Source organism: Gambusia affinis, linkage group LG18 (genome assembly GCF_019740435.1).
Source record: "Gambusia affinis linkage group LG18, SWU_Gaff_1.0, whole genome shotgun sequence".
Classification (NCBI taxonomy): domain Eukaryota; kingdom Metazoa; phylum Chordata; class Actinopteri; order Cyprinodontiformes; family Poeciliidae; genus Gambusia; species Gambusia affinis.
Genome location: NC_057885.1, coordinates 23671151 through 23684719, shown reverse-complemented (window position 1 = coordinate 23684719; position 13569 = coordinate 23671151). Strand labels below are relative to the sequence as shown.

At 38.7% G+C, this 13569-nt stretch overlaps 1 protein-coding gene across 1 annotated transcript; it reads right to left on the bottom strand.

Moving 5' to 3' along the window:
• Positions 1–4176: 4176 nt before the first annotated feature.
• LOC122820713 (histone-lysine N-methyltransferase PR-Set7-like) lies at positions 4177–7567 on the bottom strand. The gene is made up of 6 exons (XM_044098283.1): positions 7416–7567; positions 7110–7217; positions 6721–6883; positions 6564–6645; positions 6357–6467; positions 4177–4188 (listed from the first exon to the last, which is right to left on the bottom strand). The coding sequence occupies exons 2-6, from the start codon at positions 7210–7212 to the stop codon at positions 4177–4179; spliced, it is 471 nt and encodes a 156-aa protein (XP_043954218.1). The 5' UTR covers positions 7213–7217; positions 7416–7567.
• Between the last annotated feature and the right edge of the window lie 6002 nt (positions 7568–13569).

The window sequence follows — 13569 nt, the reverse complement described above, 5'->3', positions numbered from 1 at the left end:
AGAGAAAACCACTGCGCAGGTTTTTAGTGCCGCGTGCGAGTGAAAGGAGGAGGCGATGTGTGACAGTGGTAACAGAAACACTTCATTATTCAATCACGTAATTGCTTGGATTTTAATCGGTATGTTTTTCAATTCAGTGATATTTCCACAGTTGCGGTCATGACCGGTCTTGAAATACATTTCCGAGTTCTCAGCGCCCGAGACCAAATGAGGTAAGTGGTCTCGAGTACACTACATGTGAGAGACACATATTAACAGATGTCTACTTTTTAAACATGCGTGATATTTTACATTCAACTGTAATGTACTTGTTGCCATAATCTGTATTTATCTGAGAGCAATTTTTTTGTTGATTTGTTGAAAAGGACCACACTTGGTTTATATGGAATGACAGGGATCCCTGATGACTGTTGTAAAATGACATAAGTAGCACAAAATGACATGCAAAGTCCAAAATTGTTGAAAAAAAAAACAATAACACTACAATTAACCCCTTATGCTTTTGTTGGTGTTTTTTTAAGACATTTTCCAGCTTTTGCAATCAGCGAAACTCAAGAAAGAAGTGCCCAAATGCAGATGGGTTTGTATTGTAAGTCAAACTTTATTTGAAGTACTTTGAACTACATTCAATCACACAATCATAAGCTGTGAGTTTCTCACATGCTTTTACTGCACAAATGGCTTTTCACATAATAAACTATCAAGACAGATTGTCAAATGAAGATTCTCATAAGCTGTACAGTAGGACAGTGTTACTGTACACTGTCCTCAGTGATAAAACTTTTAAACAATAATTGATAAAAAAAAAACAATAATAATAATGCGATTTCTAAAACAGTGGTTTTAATATTCTGACAAGAACAAAAAAGATAAAGGAAAAAAATAATTAGGACCTGACAGAGAAGGAATTAGCTTAACTAACCACAACAATTCAATTCAGTTTAGCCAAGTCCCAACAAATGTTCTCTCAGGGCACAACAAGGAAAAACGCCCTGTTAACAGGAAGAAGCCTCCATCAGAATTGGGCTCACGATGATCAGCCCTCTGCCTCCACCGCTCAGGTTTTAAATTCAAAATGCCGATGATCCATTTACATGGACTACCTTAATGCAAGCTCCCAGTATCCAGGTGGTTAACATCATGTCATTTGCCAGAATTTAGGTCCCAATCATTGCTGGCCTTACTGTTGTTACCTCTTCTTTAGAGCTGCAATTTTGTTGTGCACAAAATATTTTATTCCTTTCCAGTCTCTTCCATTATCCTTTAGGATCTGATTATTATTTAAGCATTTTTGACAGTCCAATTTCCCAGGGATCTTCAGTTCCTTCAGGAAGTCCTTGAAATGCTCTTTGACGATTTTTATCTCGGCGTCTGACCAGCGTTTTCTGGATTTCTCTGTTTGTAAAAGAAGGAGGAAAATTAATAAATTGATTAATAAAAATCGCTAACACACATTGAATAAAAGTCAAGAGTTTCCATATAGACACTGGAGTATCAGCAAACATTGTTTTGTTGGCTTCAAACAGGTTTTCTGGGTTTCATAACCCAGAGCCAAATGGTAATGCTGCCCAATGTTTTCTGGTTCACAGGTGGTCAGCACAATCTGTTTGATGTTAGAAAGTCAGCAGAATGTGACTCCCATGTGATGCTGTGTGGAACTTTCCAACAAAACCGTTTGAGATTTTATCAATAGGTCGGAAACCCATCCCCCATTTGGGAGAGGGAGAGACTTTGTGCCATTATATTCATGCTGTAATTCCTGTAAATTAAAGAGACGTCTTGCAGACACATTGTAAGTGATTTCTCCCTCTGCAGAGATCAGCTGATTTTGGGATTAGCACTCTGGTGTTAGGATCCAGAGGTAATAGGAAGAGAGCAATCTGGTTGAAGATCAGCTTCTTTACTATTTTTAATACTGCAAACAGTATCCCATGTAGTGAATTGAATAACATACCGTTTTTACTTGATGGCAATGGCAACTTTTTAATGCCCCCAGTTGTCTTGCGTGATGCAGTGCTTTCTTCACGGTTTACATCCTTTGAAGTTTCTGAAAAACATAGTTAGCAATTAGTTAGCACTACAGATTGAAGTGGTATGATCATTTAAAAATAAGTGGAAAGATTTTTTTTTCTTTTCCATTAACATAGTAAATGTAGAGGAAAATGTTACCTTTTTGACTCTTTTTGATTGGAGTCCCTTCAGATTGGACATCTGAATCCGAGTCACTAAACTCCTCCTCAGCTGCAACAAAATGTTTACAGTAAATACTTAAGCACAACATTTATTTTTGGTTCACAAAACAAAAAATCTAATTTGCTTCATTTCATAGAAAGAAGATACATTTTGAAATCTTTCACTTACAGTTGATGTTTGGTGTGACGTCGTCAAGAGATTTCCCATTGAATTTACTCATTCCACCTTGCAGAGAAAAAAGAAGTCTACTGACTTTTGCCACTTGGAGTGTTTCTTCAGGTAGTCTGTAATATTCCCTGTGGACCTCAATATCATGTCCCATGAAAGTTGCCAGCTGGTCTAGCTCGTGAGTTTGCAGGTTTAGGAGCTGTGAAACTGTGGCGATATGCTTCCGTAGTTTGGTAGATGTGAGATTCTGTGGTTCTTTAGCTCCGCAGCTTTCAGCAAACCGTTTTAAGCAGTCACATCCACGAATGCTCCCTTGCGAGCCAAAAAATGGACGAGCAAAAATGTAGGGATTGGTGGGGGAAATCCCAACCTCTTCTCTAGTTTTAATCAGAAGTTCCACAGACTCTTTTATATTTGTTGGGAACAGCACAGGTACTTTGCGGCCCCTTTTCCCCCGTATCTCTACTCTGGTGAGATTCTCACAAAGTTTTTTTTCAAACTTTGAAAGGCTCTCCAAAACTTCATCATGCATGCTGTGTTTGCTCCTTTGTAAATACGTGTTGAGTTCCATTCTTGAAACTTCTCCTTCACGACGGCGATTGAACAGTATTAACTGTGTCAGAGTGAGTTGAGCGAGTTCACTCCATGATTTTGTTGTTGCTTGATCATTGAGATTTTTTTTGCAGACCACCTCAAGGCTTTTCAGATGGTCCTGGAGCTTTTTGATGTCTTCTGACAAAGGCAGTATTTGCGACATGTTCCATTTCTTCTGGTAAAGTGTTTTCAGGTCATTGGATGACACGTGTGTTGACCAGTACTGTTCAATTAACTTGGAAAAATTCTCTGCTTTTGATTTTAAGTCATCATCCCTTTGACGCTGCGCATCTCCTTGCAAAATGTATGAGACTTTCACAAGAGAATGCCGCAGTTTTAGTGCTGTTGAAGGAACTTTAAATCTGTTGGATACCTCATTAAACCCAGTCATCTGTTTTACTGCTTTAAGAACCGTGTTGAATTTTCTTGGGCAGATCATGTCCTTCAAAAAGACAACATCCTTGTCAATGTCTCTTGCCACAAGAACAAGTCTGGCAAGTTCCCTCATCTTATTTCTGATGTCTGGTCGATGGCGTCCAACTTCTCCGCTTTTGAGGAACATTCTCTCACCCAGTGAAATAATAAGGGGGTCGGCCTTTACTAACAGCGAGATATTGTCATCTATCATTCCCTGGATAAACGTTTTAAGTCCAATGGAAATCTTAGAATTCGTGGGTATCATCATGGAAGAACTTGCCTGAATTCTTCTTGTCACAGTGGCAGCTCCTTTCTTTTGGAGTTTGCAATGCCTGTGGTGTCTCCACAGATTGTTCTTCATGAACATAGCAAAGCAAAACTTGCAAGGTAGGTAGTCCTCTGCAGCTGCCTTATTTGTTGGTTGCTTTTTTGGGATGATTTGTCCTTCCCCAGAGGACAGGACTGAACAGTTGTGTTCATAGTTTCCCATGTTTACTACTTTGCTCAAAAGCAAGGATTGCATTTTCGATCCTTTCCTGTGTGCGAGCGCCTTGGCCATATCAGGTTGGTCTGAATGCATCTGCTTCAGATGTCTTGTGACTTTTGCGTAAGGTTTTCCACAGTAAAGACAATAATTCTTCTTGTCATAGACACGTTGGTGTGCAGTGCTTGAAGATCTTTTTACTGTGACTTTATGTTGTTGAGACTTACTGCCCTGTGATTTCTGTTCAGGTTCAGAAGGTGTTTCTCTGATGATTACTTCCTGTTCTGTAGTTTCTTTTTCCTTTGATTGTGAGTCATCATCTACTTCTTCATCTGAGATCATCAGAGAACGGGAACGCTTTTTCTTGACGGTCTGAAAAAAAAAATTAGCTTATTAATTACTTTGCTTATTAATTCGCATCACTTCTTTATACACAGTTATGATTTTCTTCACCGCTGCTTGTATAATTAAATCTTTTTTTTACCATTTCAAGCTCAGAAAATTCCTCTTCTGATGAAAGCAACGGGTTAGAGTCAGAAATGTCAAGCAGATCGCTGACAGTACTCTCTACAATGTCTGGCTCATCTAAAGTTTCTGGCAAGCAATTTGTTGTGTGGGTTCCATCCTGTAATAACAAAACGTAATGAATTAATGAAAATATCAATGAATATATCAAGTAAGTAGGCAGTGGATTAAAAACTTACTGCACTTTGATTCTCAAGCCCAGTGTTGTTTGTGGTTCCAGAATAATCAGACTGATGTGACAAACCTGTAAATAAGACAAAATAGGGTTAATCAATATTTATGTATAATTTAAGATAGTGTTTTCCAGCCCATAAAGTTCTAAACAATGCTACTTACACATGACAGCCTTAAGGGATTCTTCAATGGTGGGACGTTCTTCAAGTGATGTACTCAACATCCGGGTAATGATGTCTTTTAGTCCGCTCCATCTTTTCTCACACTGAAGAGTGAAGTTGGCCTTTCTGATGTTAAGACTCAGTCCAAAGGCATCACTGAAGTATGGTGTTGTAGTTTGAAAGGGATGTTGTCCATCTGTCAGGATGTAATGCACCAAGCACCCCGCTACCTAAAATGTAATGGATTACATTAAAACCATGTCCTCAAAGTCAAACTATACAGAGTGAATAATAATAATAATAACTATTATTATTATTATTATTATTATTATTATTATTATTATTATTATTATTATTATTATTATTATTATTAATGATTGAACAAAATTATAGAGCAACAAACAGTCGTAGTATCTAGTATACAATTAAATGAGCATTTTAAGGTCAACACACCTGGATATCTGACTCCTTCTTGTATTTGCTGTTTATAACTCCAACAGCCTCATAACTGGTCCAGGACAAAATTCTTTTTAATTGTGAAAATGATGCAGATTCTCCAAGATCCTGATTTCTGCTTTCTCCAAAGTCTCCAATACACATTTTATTGTTGATATCTGTAGACAAATAAAATATCTTCAGTCACATAAATATCAAAACATAATTTAACCAAAATTAACATTTTCATTATGAACATTTGTGAATAAAATGACTGTACAGTTTGCAGATTAAGTTTCCTTTACCAAACAGGATGTTTTCAGGCTTCAGGTCTCCGTGCAACATTCCATGTGAGTGGAGTTCCTGAAGTCCCAGCAATAACTCCTGACAGATTCCCAGTCTCCACTGCTCAGTCAGGTTTTGTCTCTCAGGAAAATCCTTATTTTCAATCAGGTCTTTGAGACTATATTCACAAAGAGGCAAGACTAAATAGACAAAGTAAGTGTCTTCAATCACAGTAAGGGGCTGCAACAGATGTCTTGTTTTTATTCTGTCTGAACAGAGAAACTTAGCTATTTTCAATTGGCTTTGTTGGTATGTTTAAGAAATCGCTTGACTGCCACAGGGCTGTTCTTGGAAGAGTCCTGGAAAGACTTCTAGTCCATTGCATCCATTTCCAATCTTTATGTTTGGTGAGAATACAAGGCCATCAATTTCCATCACGTCAGACTCTGACTTGAGACGTTCTAGTGAGCTCTTCCATCGGGATTCCTTTAAAATTAAACAAAAAAACAACAAAAAAACAATGAGACGTTAGAGTACCAATTATCTTATGCATTATCTTTCTGCTACAGCATAAACATAATAGGAACATTTTATGAATTTATTCAATAAATATAGATGAAGAAAAAACTTCCACACTTCTTTACCTTGTTTTCCATGTGTTCATTAATAGAGAATGAAGTTGTCTTCTGAAAGAAACAACAATTACAGCATTTCATTATTATACAGAATTTGGTTTGTTTTAACCTTTGACACTAATTTTGTATTTTGAATTTTAAAATGTTTGCAAACATTTATGCCACTTAAAGCTCGTTAACAATATAGTAAAAATGAGAGATGAACAAGTAATATCTGAGATTCATAACATTTGCTAAAACATGCTTTGAATAAAATATAAATATATGTAAATAATAGTTACATACCTGTCGCCATTGACAGTTGGGGTTTTCATAGTTGTAGACGATTTCTTCTCCTGCAAGAATTTCTGTCATTGCAAATACACACAGATGTGGTTTTTGTTGCTCATCCAATATCTGTTGGTCACATAGGTACAGACATCAATTATTTCAGTAGGTTTGTTAAATGAAACAGTTACTACATTAACAGAGACTTCTGACTGTGTTACTTACAATTTTAATTTTGCTGTTTGGCTTGATGTGATCATCATTTATGAATCTTCCAAGTCTTGCTGTATCTTTACTGCCATCAATGCTGAAAAAAAGAGATCAATTATATTTATTCCTGGGCTTAAATTCAAAGTTCAGGTGTTCATGCAGTTGTACTCACCAGAAGTTTTGTCCTTGGAAGTTATAGAAATGCAAAAATGCTGCATCTTCAGCTGAATACTCTTTAACCAGGTCCTCTCCTTCAGAGCCAGAGATATGTCTTCCAACATACTCCAGCAAGAATTCTCCTGGCTCAATGTTTCTGGTGGCAATAACTCCATGACCTGAAAAACATGACCAGGGTTTCATTGAGCTTTGCATTTACAGTCCCACAATGTTCAAACTGGCTGAACCTTGCTTGAGAACATATAATAGTTATATAGATAATAAACACAGACTGCAGCAATATGCAGCTCAGTGTCGTACTCCACACCAACACAAATGAGGTTCTTTAAAAGTAGAACCTACTTCAGAAAACACAAAAGCTTATATTCTCAAACAAAATCATACCTTTGTCTTCACTGATGAATTTCTTCTGAAATATGTCTTTGTCCTTCTCAGAAGCAATGAAGTGCAAGGCTTCTTCTTCAGGACAAACTCCTTTAGGATTCATTGTCTCTGTAAAAATGTAAATAAATATTAGACATGGTACACTGTCTTAAAACCTTAGCTTGATTGAAAATAGCTGTTTACAAAAAAGGCAACAAAAGCTTGTTAACACGAGTGACTTCATGAAAAGATCCAAATCTGTTAGTATTGTTGCTTTACAGACTAAATAGAACACAAGGGAGGAATTTTGTAAAGTGTGGAACTTACCTGTTGTTATGAGCTCAAAACCAAGAGCAGAAAAATCTCCAAGCTGGTTTTTATCCTCCAAAATGTTGCAAAGTGGTCAACAGTCCACGAGACAAAACAACAAAAAACAGTTGAAAGAAATCCAGGTTTGAGTTTTGTCCTCTCAAATGTGGCTGTGCTCAGCAGTTCCAACAGATCCTCAAAAGTCTGTAGGAAAAACAGTAGAAAATGTGAGGTCTGCTCTGTCCTTCTGGGAAGAAGAATGTCTCTCTCTGCAAGGAGCCCAGATTATATGCAGTCCTCTCTGAATCCAGGACATTCGAAGGAACAAAATAGTGAAGGGTTGCATTTGTTTTTGAATGGTGGTACTCACCTTCTGCACCAAGCAAACGACTGGGTGTCTTATCTACATCACAAGTGTGAAACTGAAGGCCCACAGGCCAAATGTGGCCATCAGAGGTTTAAAGAGGAATTAGATACATGCTTTACTTCTCTGATTTCATCATGGACATGTTTGGGACCCACAAAAATATTCTAATCTAAAACAATTTTTACAAATACCAATCAGATAAAAGTGCAAGCAGGGGCGGATCTAGAAAAATATCTACAGGTAACAAGAGGGGGGCAAGGATGAAAAAGACGATCATTTATCTGAACTCCAGTTAAGTCCTTTGTTACTCAAAACAATGTAACATTTGAATTTAGTAATTACTGAAATAAATAGTTAAATACAGAAATATATCTTGTTCATGAGTTAGTTACAAATTCACTTTATATGACATTGCATTTAGTAACATATATCCTGTCATACAGTTTCTACTGGGCCTCTGAGGGCCACAATAATGACTATTTGGCCCTCAGTGACATCACTGAAGAATATTATTGCAATAGATGCATAACAATAATGAGGGACTGTATGTACATTTAAAGAGTTTTAAGTCAATCAAAGCTTTTTTCTGCTTTCTGAGGAATCTTTCATGTAAAAATCACCAACTCATCTTGATGGTTCTGTTACATGACATGGCTGCACTTAAAGTACTTGGGAATTATTAGAAAAGTTCAAATTGGCAGTAATTGATGCTTTTGATATCATTTAATAACAAATATAAATATTGAAGTGCGATGTGAACTGTGTAGATATTAGATCTATGAAGCCTGTCCTGAATGTTCATATATGGTCTTTATTCAAATCATTCTCACACATATGGATATTTTTACAGTGCAGTCATGTTCAAACTATTGGACAATGCATATATGCATATATATATATATATATACATATATATATATATATATATATATATATATATATATATATATATATATATATATATATATATATATATATATATATATATAAATAAAAAAAATTCCATTCTCACCCACACATGGTGGTGATTCTTCTTCCTCTTAGCTCGGGTCCTCTACCAGAGGCCTGGGAGCTTGAGGGTTCTCAGTATCTTGGCTGTGCCTAGGACTGCACATTTCTGGACTGAGATGTCTGATGTTGTTCCTGGGATCTGTTGTAGCCACTGTTCCAGTTTGGGGTGACTGCCCGAGGGTCCCGATGACCACAGGCACCACTGTGGTCTTCACCTTCCAGGCCCTCTCCAGTTCCTCCCTTAGGCCCTGGTATTTCTCTAGTTTCTCATGCTCCTTTTTCCTGATGTTGCAGTCACTTGGTATTGCCACATCCACCACAACGGCTTTCCTCTGTTGTTTATCCACCACGACTATGTCTGGTTGGTTCGCCCTCACCATTTTGTCTGTCTGGATCTGGAAGTCCCACAGGATCTTAGCTCGGTCATTCTCCACTACCTTCGGGGGTGTTTCCCACTTTGATCTTGGGGGTTCCAGTCCATATTCTGCACAGATGTTTCTGTACACTATGCCTGCCACTTGGTTGTGTCGTTCCATGTATTCTTTCCCTGCCAGTACCTTGCACCCTGCTGTTATGTGTTGGACTGTCTCAGGGGCCTCCTTGCACAACCTACACCTTGGGTCTTGTCTGGTGTGGTAGATCTGGGCCTCAATTGCTCTGGTGTTTAGGGCCTGTTCCTGGGCGGCCAGGATGAGGGCCTCTGTGCTGTCCTTCAGTCCAGCTTTTTCCAGCCATTGGTAGGACTTTCTGATGTCAGCCACTTCGGTTATTGCGGTGGTACATCCCATGCAGGGGCTTGTCCTCCCATGATGGTTCCTCCGGCACCTCAGCTTCTGTTCCCCATTGTTTGAGACATTCACTGAGCACATTGTCTGTTGAGGCTTTGTCCCTGATGTATCTATGGATCTTGGATGTCTCGTCTTGGACAGTGGTTCTCACGCTCACTAGTCCTCTGCCTCCTTCTTTATGTGTTCGTGTAGAGTCTCAGGGTGCTGGATTTGGGGTGGAACCCTCCATACATTGTTAGTAGTTTCCGGGTCTTAACATCTGTGGCCTGTATCTCCTCCTTTGGCCAGCTAATTATTCCTGCAGGGTATCTGATTACTGGTAGGGCATAGCTGTTTATTGCACGGATCTTGTTCTTGCCATTGAGCTGGCTTCTCAGGACTTGTCTTATTCGTTGAAGGTATTTGGTTGTGGCCCTTTTTCTTGTGATCTCATCAAGGTTGCCATTTGCTTGTGATATTCCCAGGTATTTGTAACCTTCCTCTATGTCTGCTATTGTTCCTTCTGGGAGTGAGATCCCTTCTGTGCGGATGACCTTCCCTCTCTTTGTAACCATCCGACCACACTTCTCTAGTCCGAATGACATCCCAATGTCCGTGCTGTATATCCTGGTGGTGTGGATCAGTGAGTCTATGTCTCGCTCGCACTTGGCATACAGCTTGATGTCATCCATGTAGAGGAGGTGGCTGATGTTGGCTCCATTCTTGAGTCGGTATCCGTAGCCAGTCTTGTTGATGATTTGGCTGAGGGGGTTCAGGCCTATGCAGAACAGTAGCGGGGACAGCGCATCTCCTTGGTATATGCCACATTTGATGGATACTTGTGCAAGTGGCTTGCAGTTGGCTTCAAGGGTGGTCTTCCACATCCGCATTGAGTTTGCAATGAAGGCTCTCAAGGTCTTGTTGATGTTGTACATCTCTAAGCATTCAATGATCCAAGTGTGTGGCATTGAGTCATAGGCTTTCTTGTAATCAATCCAAGCCGTGCACAGGTTGGTGTGTCGGGTTTTGCAGTCTCTGGCAACTGTGTGGTCTACAAGGAGTTGGTGTTTGGCTCCTCTGCTATTTACCCCGATGCCCTTCTGTGTCGTGCTCATGTATTGATCCATGTGTTTGCTTATCTTAGCCGCTATGATGCCTGACATGAGCTTCCAGGTTGTGGAGAGACAGGTTATTGGTCGGTAGTTAGATGGGACCGGGCCCTTTGTTGGATCCTTCTGGATCAGCATTGTGCGCCCTTCAGTTAACCATTCAGGGTGATTCCCGTTCTGTAGCAGCTGGTTCATTTGGTCTGCCAGTCGCTCATGTAGGGCAGTCAGTTTCTTTAGCCAGTAGGCATGGATCATGTCTGGCCCTGGTGCTGTCCAGTTTTTCATACCTGAGACTCTTTCTTGGACATCTGCCACAGTGATGGTTACCGGATTTTGCTCAGGGAGTTTGCTGTGGTCATCTCGTAGAGATCAGCCACTTTGCATTGCTGTTGTGGGACGCCTCCCTTTCCCATATGCTTTTCCAGTATTGTTCTGTCTCCAGCTTTGGTGGGTCTCCAGCCTTGTTATTCCCCTGCCACTGAGAGCACACTTTAGCTGGTTGGGTTGAGAAGAGCCTGTTAATCCTTCTGGATTCATTCTCCCTTGTGTATCTCTTTAGGCGGCTGGCCAAGGCTTGGAGCCTCTGTTTGGCAGTTTCGAGTGCTTCAGGTATGTGCATCTGGCTGTACTTCTTGGGTATTGGTCTTTTCATTGTTCCCTTATGGAGCTCTGATAGTTGGCTCACTTCCCTCCTTGTTGCCTTGATTTTACTCTCTAACCGTCTTTTCCATGGTGGGTATTTGTTATTGTCATTGTTATTCTTATAACCAAGCAGCTCAAGGATCACTGATGCTGCGTTGTAAATCAGCTCATTGGTTTCTGTTATGGTATTGGTAGGGATGGTTCTCATATATATATATATATATATATATATATATATATATATATATATATATATATATATATATATATATATATATATATATATATTATACATACTTTTAGTCTGGTCAAGTCAGTTTGTATACTTTGTTAGGGCATCCTGTTTTTATTATAACTTTATGTTTGTGGTCATGTTTGTATTGTTGTCTGCCTTAGGAGAACTGACAAAAATGATCTTTTGTGCCAACTCTGTCATATTAACATTGATTTTTATTGTCGACATGTTGCTTAATATGCATTGTCCAATTTTAAAAAATGATTTCAATGTAAAAATAATTGAATTACATTACAGATGGATGTCAGTGTTTACTTGTCAGATGTATTCCGTTGTTAACATATAACATTTCTAAAATATGAACATTTATGTTGTACATTCATTAAATATATATTAACTGTGTAACTATAATAACACAGTCAAGTACTTAAAAATATTGAGAAATGTAAGATGCGTATGTTATGCAATCTAATGATACAAGTGGTGAAAACAAGTGGTGTACATGTGAGAATTATGTGATCACAAGATGCAAGAAACATTGAACACATGAACAAAATACTTGACCATGTGTGGAAAATGTGACCCACATGTGATCACATGTTTGCATATGTGAAAACGTGATTATTTTCATGGATTGGGAAAATATGGATTATGTGAACCACATGTGGAAAATGGGAACCAGATGTGATTTTTGTGGGATTCTTTTGTAAGGGTTGAGTCAATAACAAAAGGCTTGGCTTCTTTCACCTGCATTTGTATCTGGTAGCTGTTTAATTGTCCCAGGTTGAGCTCAAACTGGTTTCTAGGGAGGAGGAGGGGCTGACTAAATGTTCGATGTTAATTTGGATTGTTCAGACTTGCATGTAAATTAGTGGTGCTCTGGGTCCAATACCAGAGTAAAGTACTGTGATTTGATTCAAAGTGGGGGAGGTAAAACACCAATAAGTTATTTGCTGATCCTCCAAAAACAACAAAAGAAGTTATCAAAAGAAACCCCAGTTTGGAGTGGAGGTCGCTCCAGAGTTTTCTGTTGTCCGTCCTTTTAACAAACTGTGTCAAAAAAGATCCTGTCAGTTCATTTTTTCCCATCAAATTTTTCAGATGGTTCTAATGATATTTAATTGCATTTCATTGTTATTCTGCTTAATCAATATTCAACAAGTGGAAGAGAAAATGCTCACTGTGTCATCATCAAACTTACTATATTTAACTTTTCAATGCAGTGATGACATTTTGAAATGTAATATTTCACCAGTTGAAGTTTTTAGATGTTGCCAAGACTCTTCATGTCAGTGGTTCAGCTGTTCTAGATTGTTCTATTGTTCTGTTCTATTTGTTGATATAGTGACCTCTGAGATGTTCTCTGTGCATAAAGTTGGAACTGTCTGCACATCTGCACCAAGTGTCCAGGTCTGTGTAATCTATCAAAATGGTCGCCAAATTTTTCCATCACATTGAAAAAGAAACTTTGAAAGACAGAAAATATTTGTCTTCCTTTGTAAACACAGGGGATATTGAACAAACTGTTTTAATTAAGCAGTTTTCTGTTTTCATTTTAGACTATTATTAGAGAAAGCAGTGTAACTTCTCCCGTTTTCAGATTTTGTCATCTGGGATTAGCCAGATGCCCACGCCTTCAGGAAGCCATCATTCCTCAGCAACTAGAGCCCAGACTCTCTGGATGAAGCAAAGTGTGGAAGTAGAGGCTGGTTTTTACCAGAATGGTCTGGGATGTGTGGAGCAGGATGGAACTGTGTTTGCTCATTGTGCAGTGTGTTTGTTACAGTCTAATGAACATCTGGACCTGACTTTCTTTCCCATCTATTCCTCTATTTAGACTGTAATAAGTAGAATAACCCAACGTCACATGTTTTTTTGTGGCTCTCAGTCAGTATTGCATGATTTCTGAATCAGTCTACAGAATATTTTCCTCAAAGTTATCAAGAGACTGTTTGTAGATTGTGAGACAGGCCTTTGTGTTCTTTTTGGTCAGCTGTGGTTTTGGTCTTGGAACTTTCCAAGCAAGTCTCTTTGTGTTGAA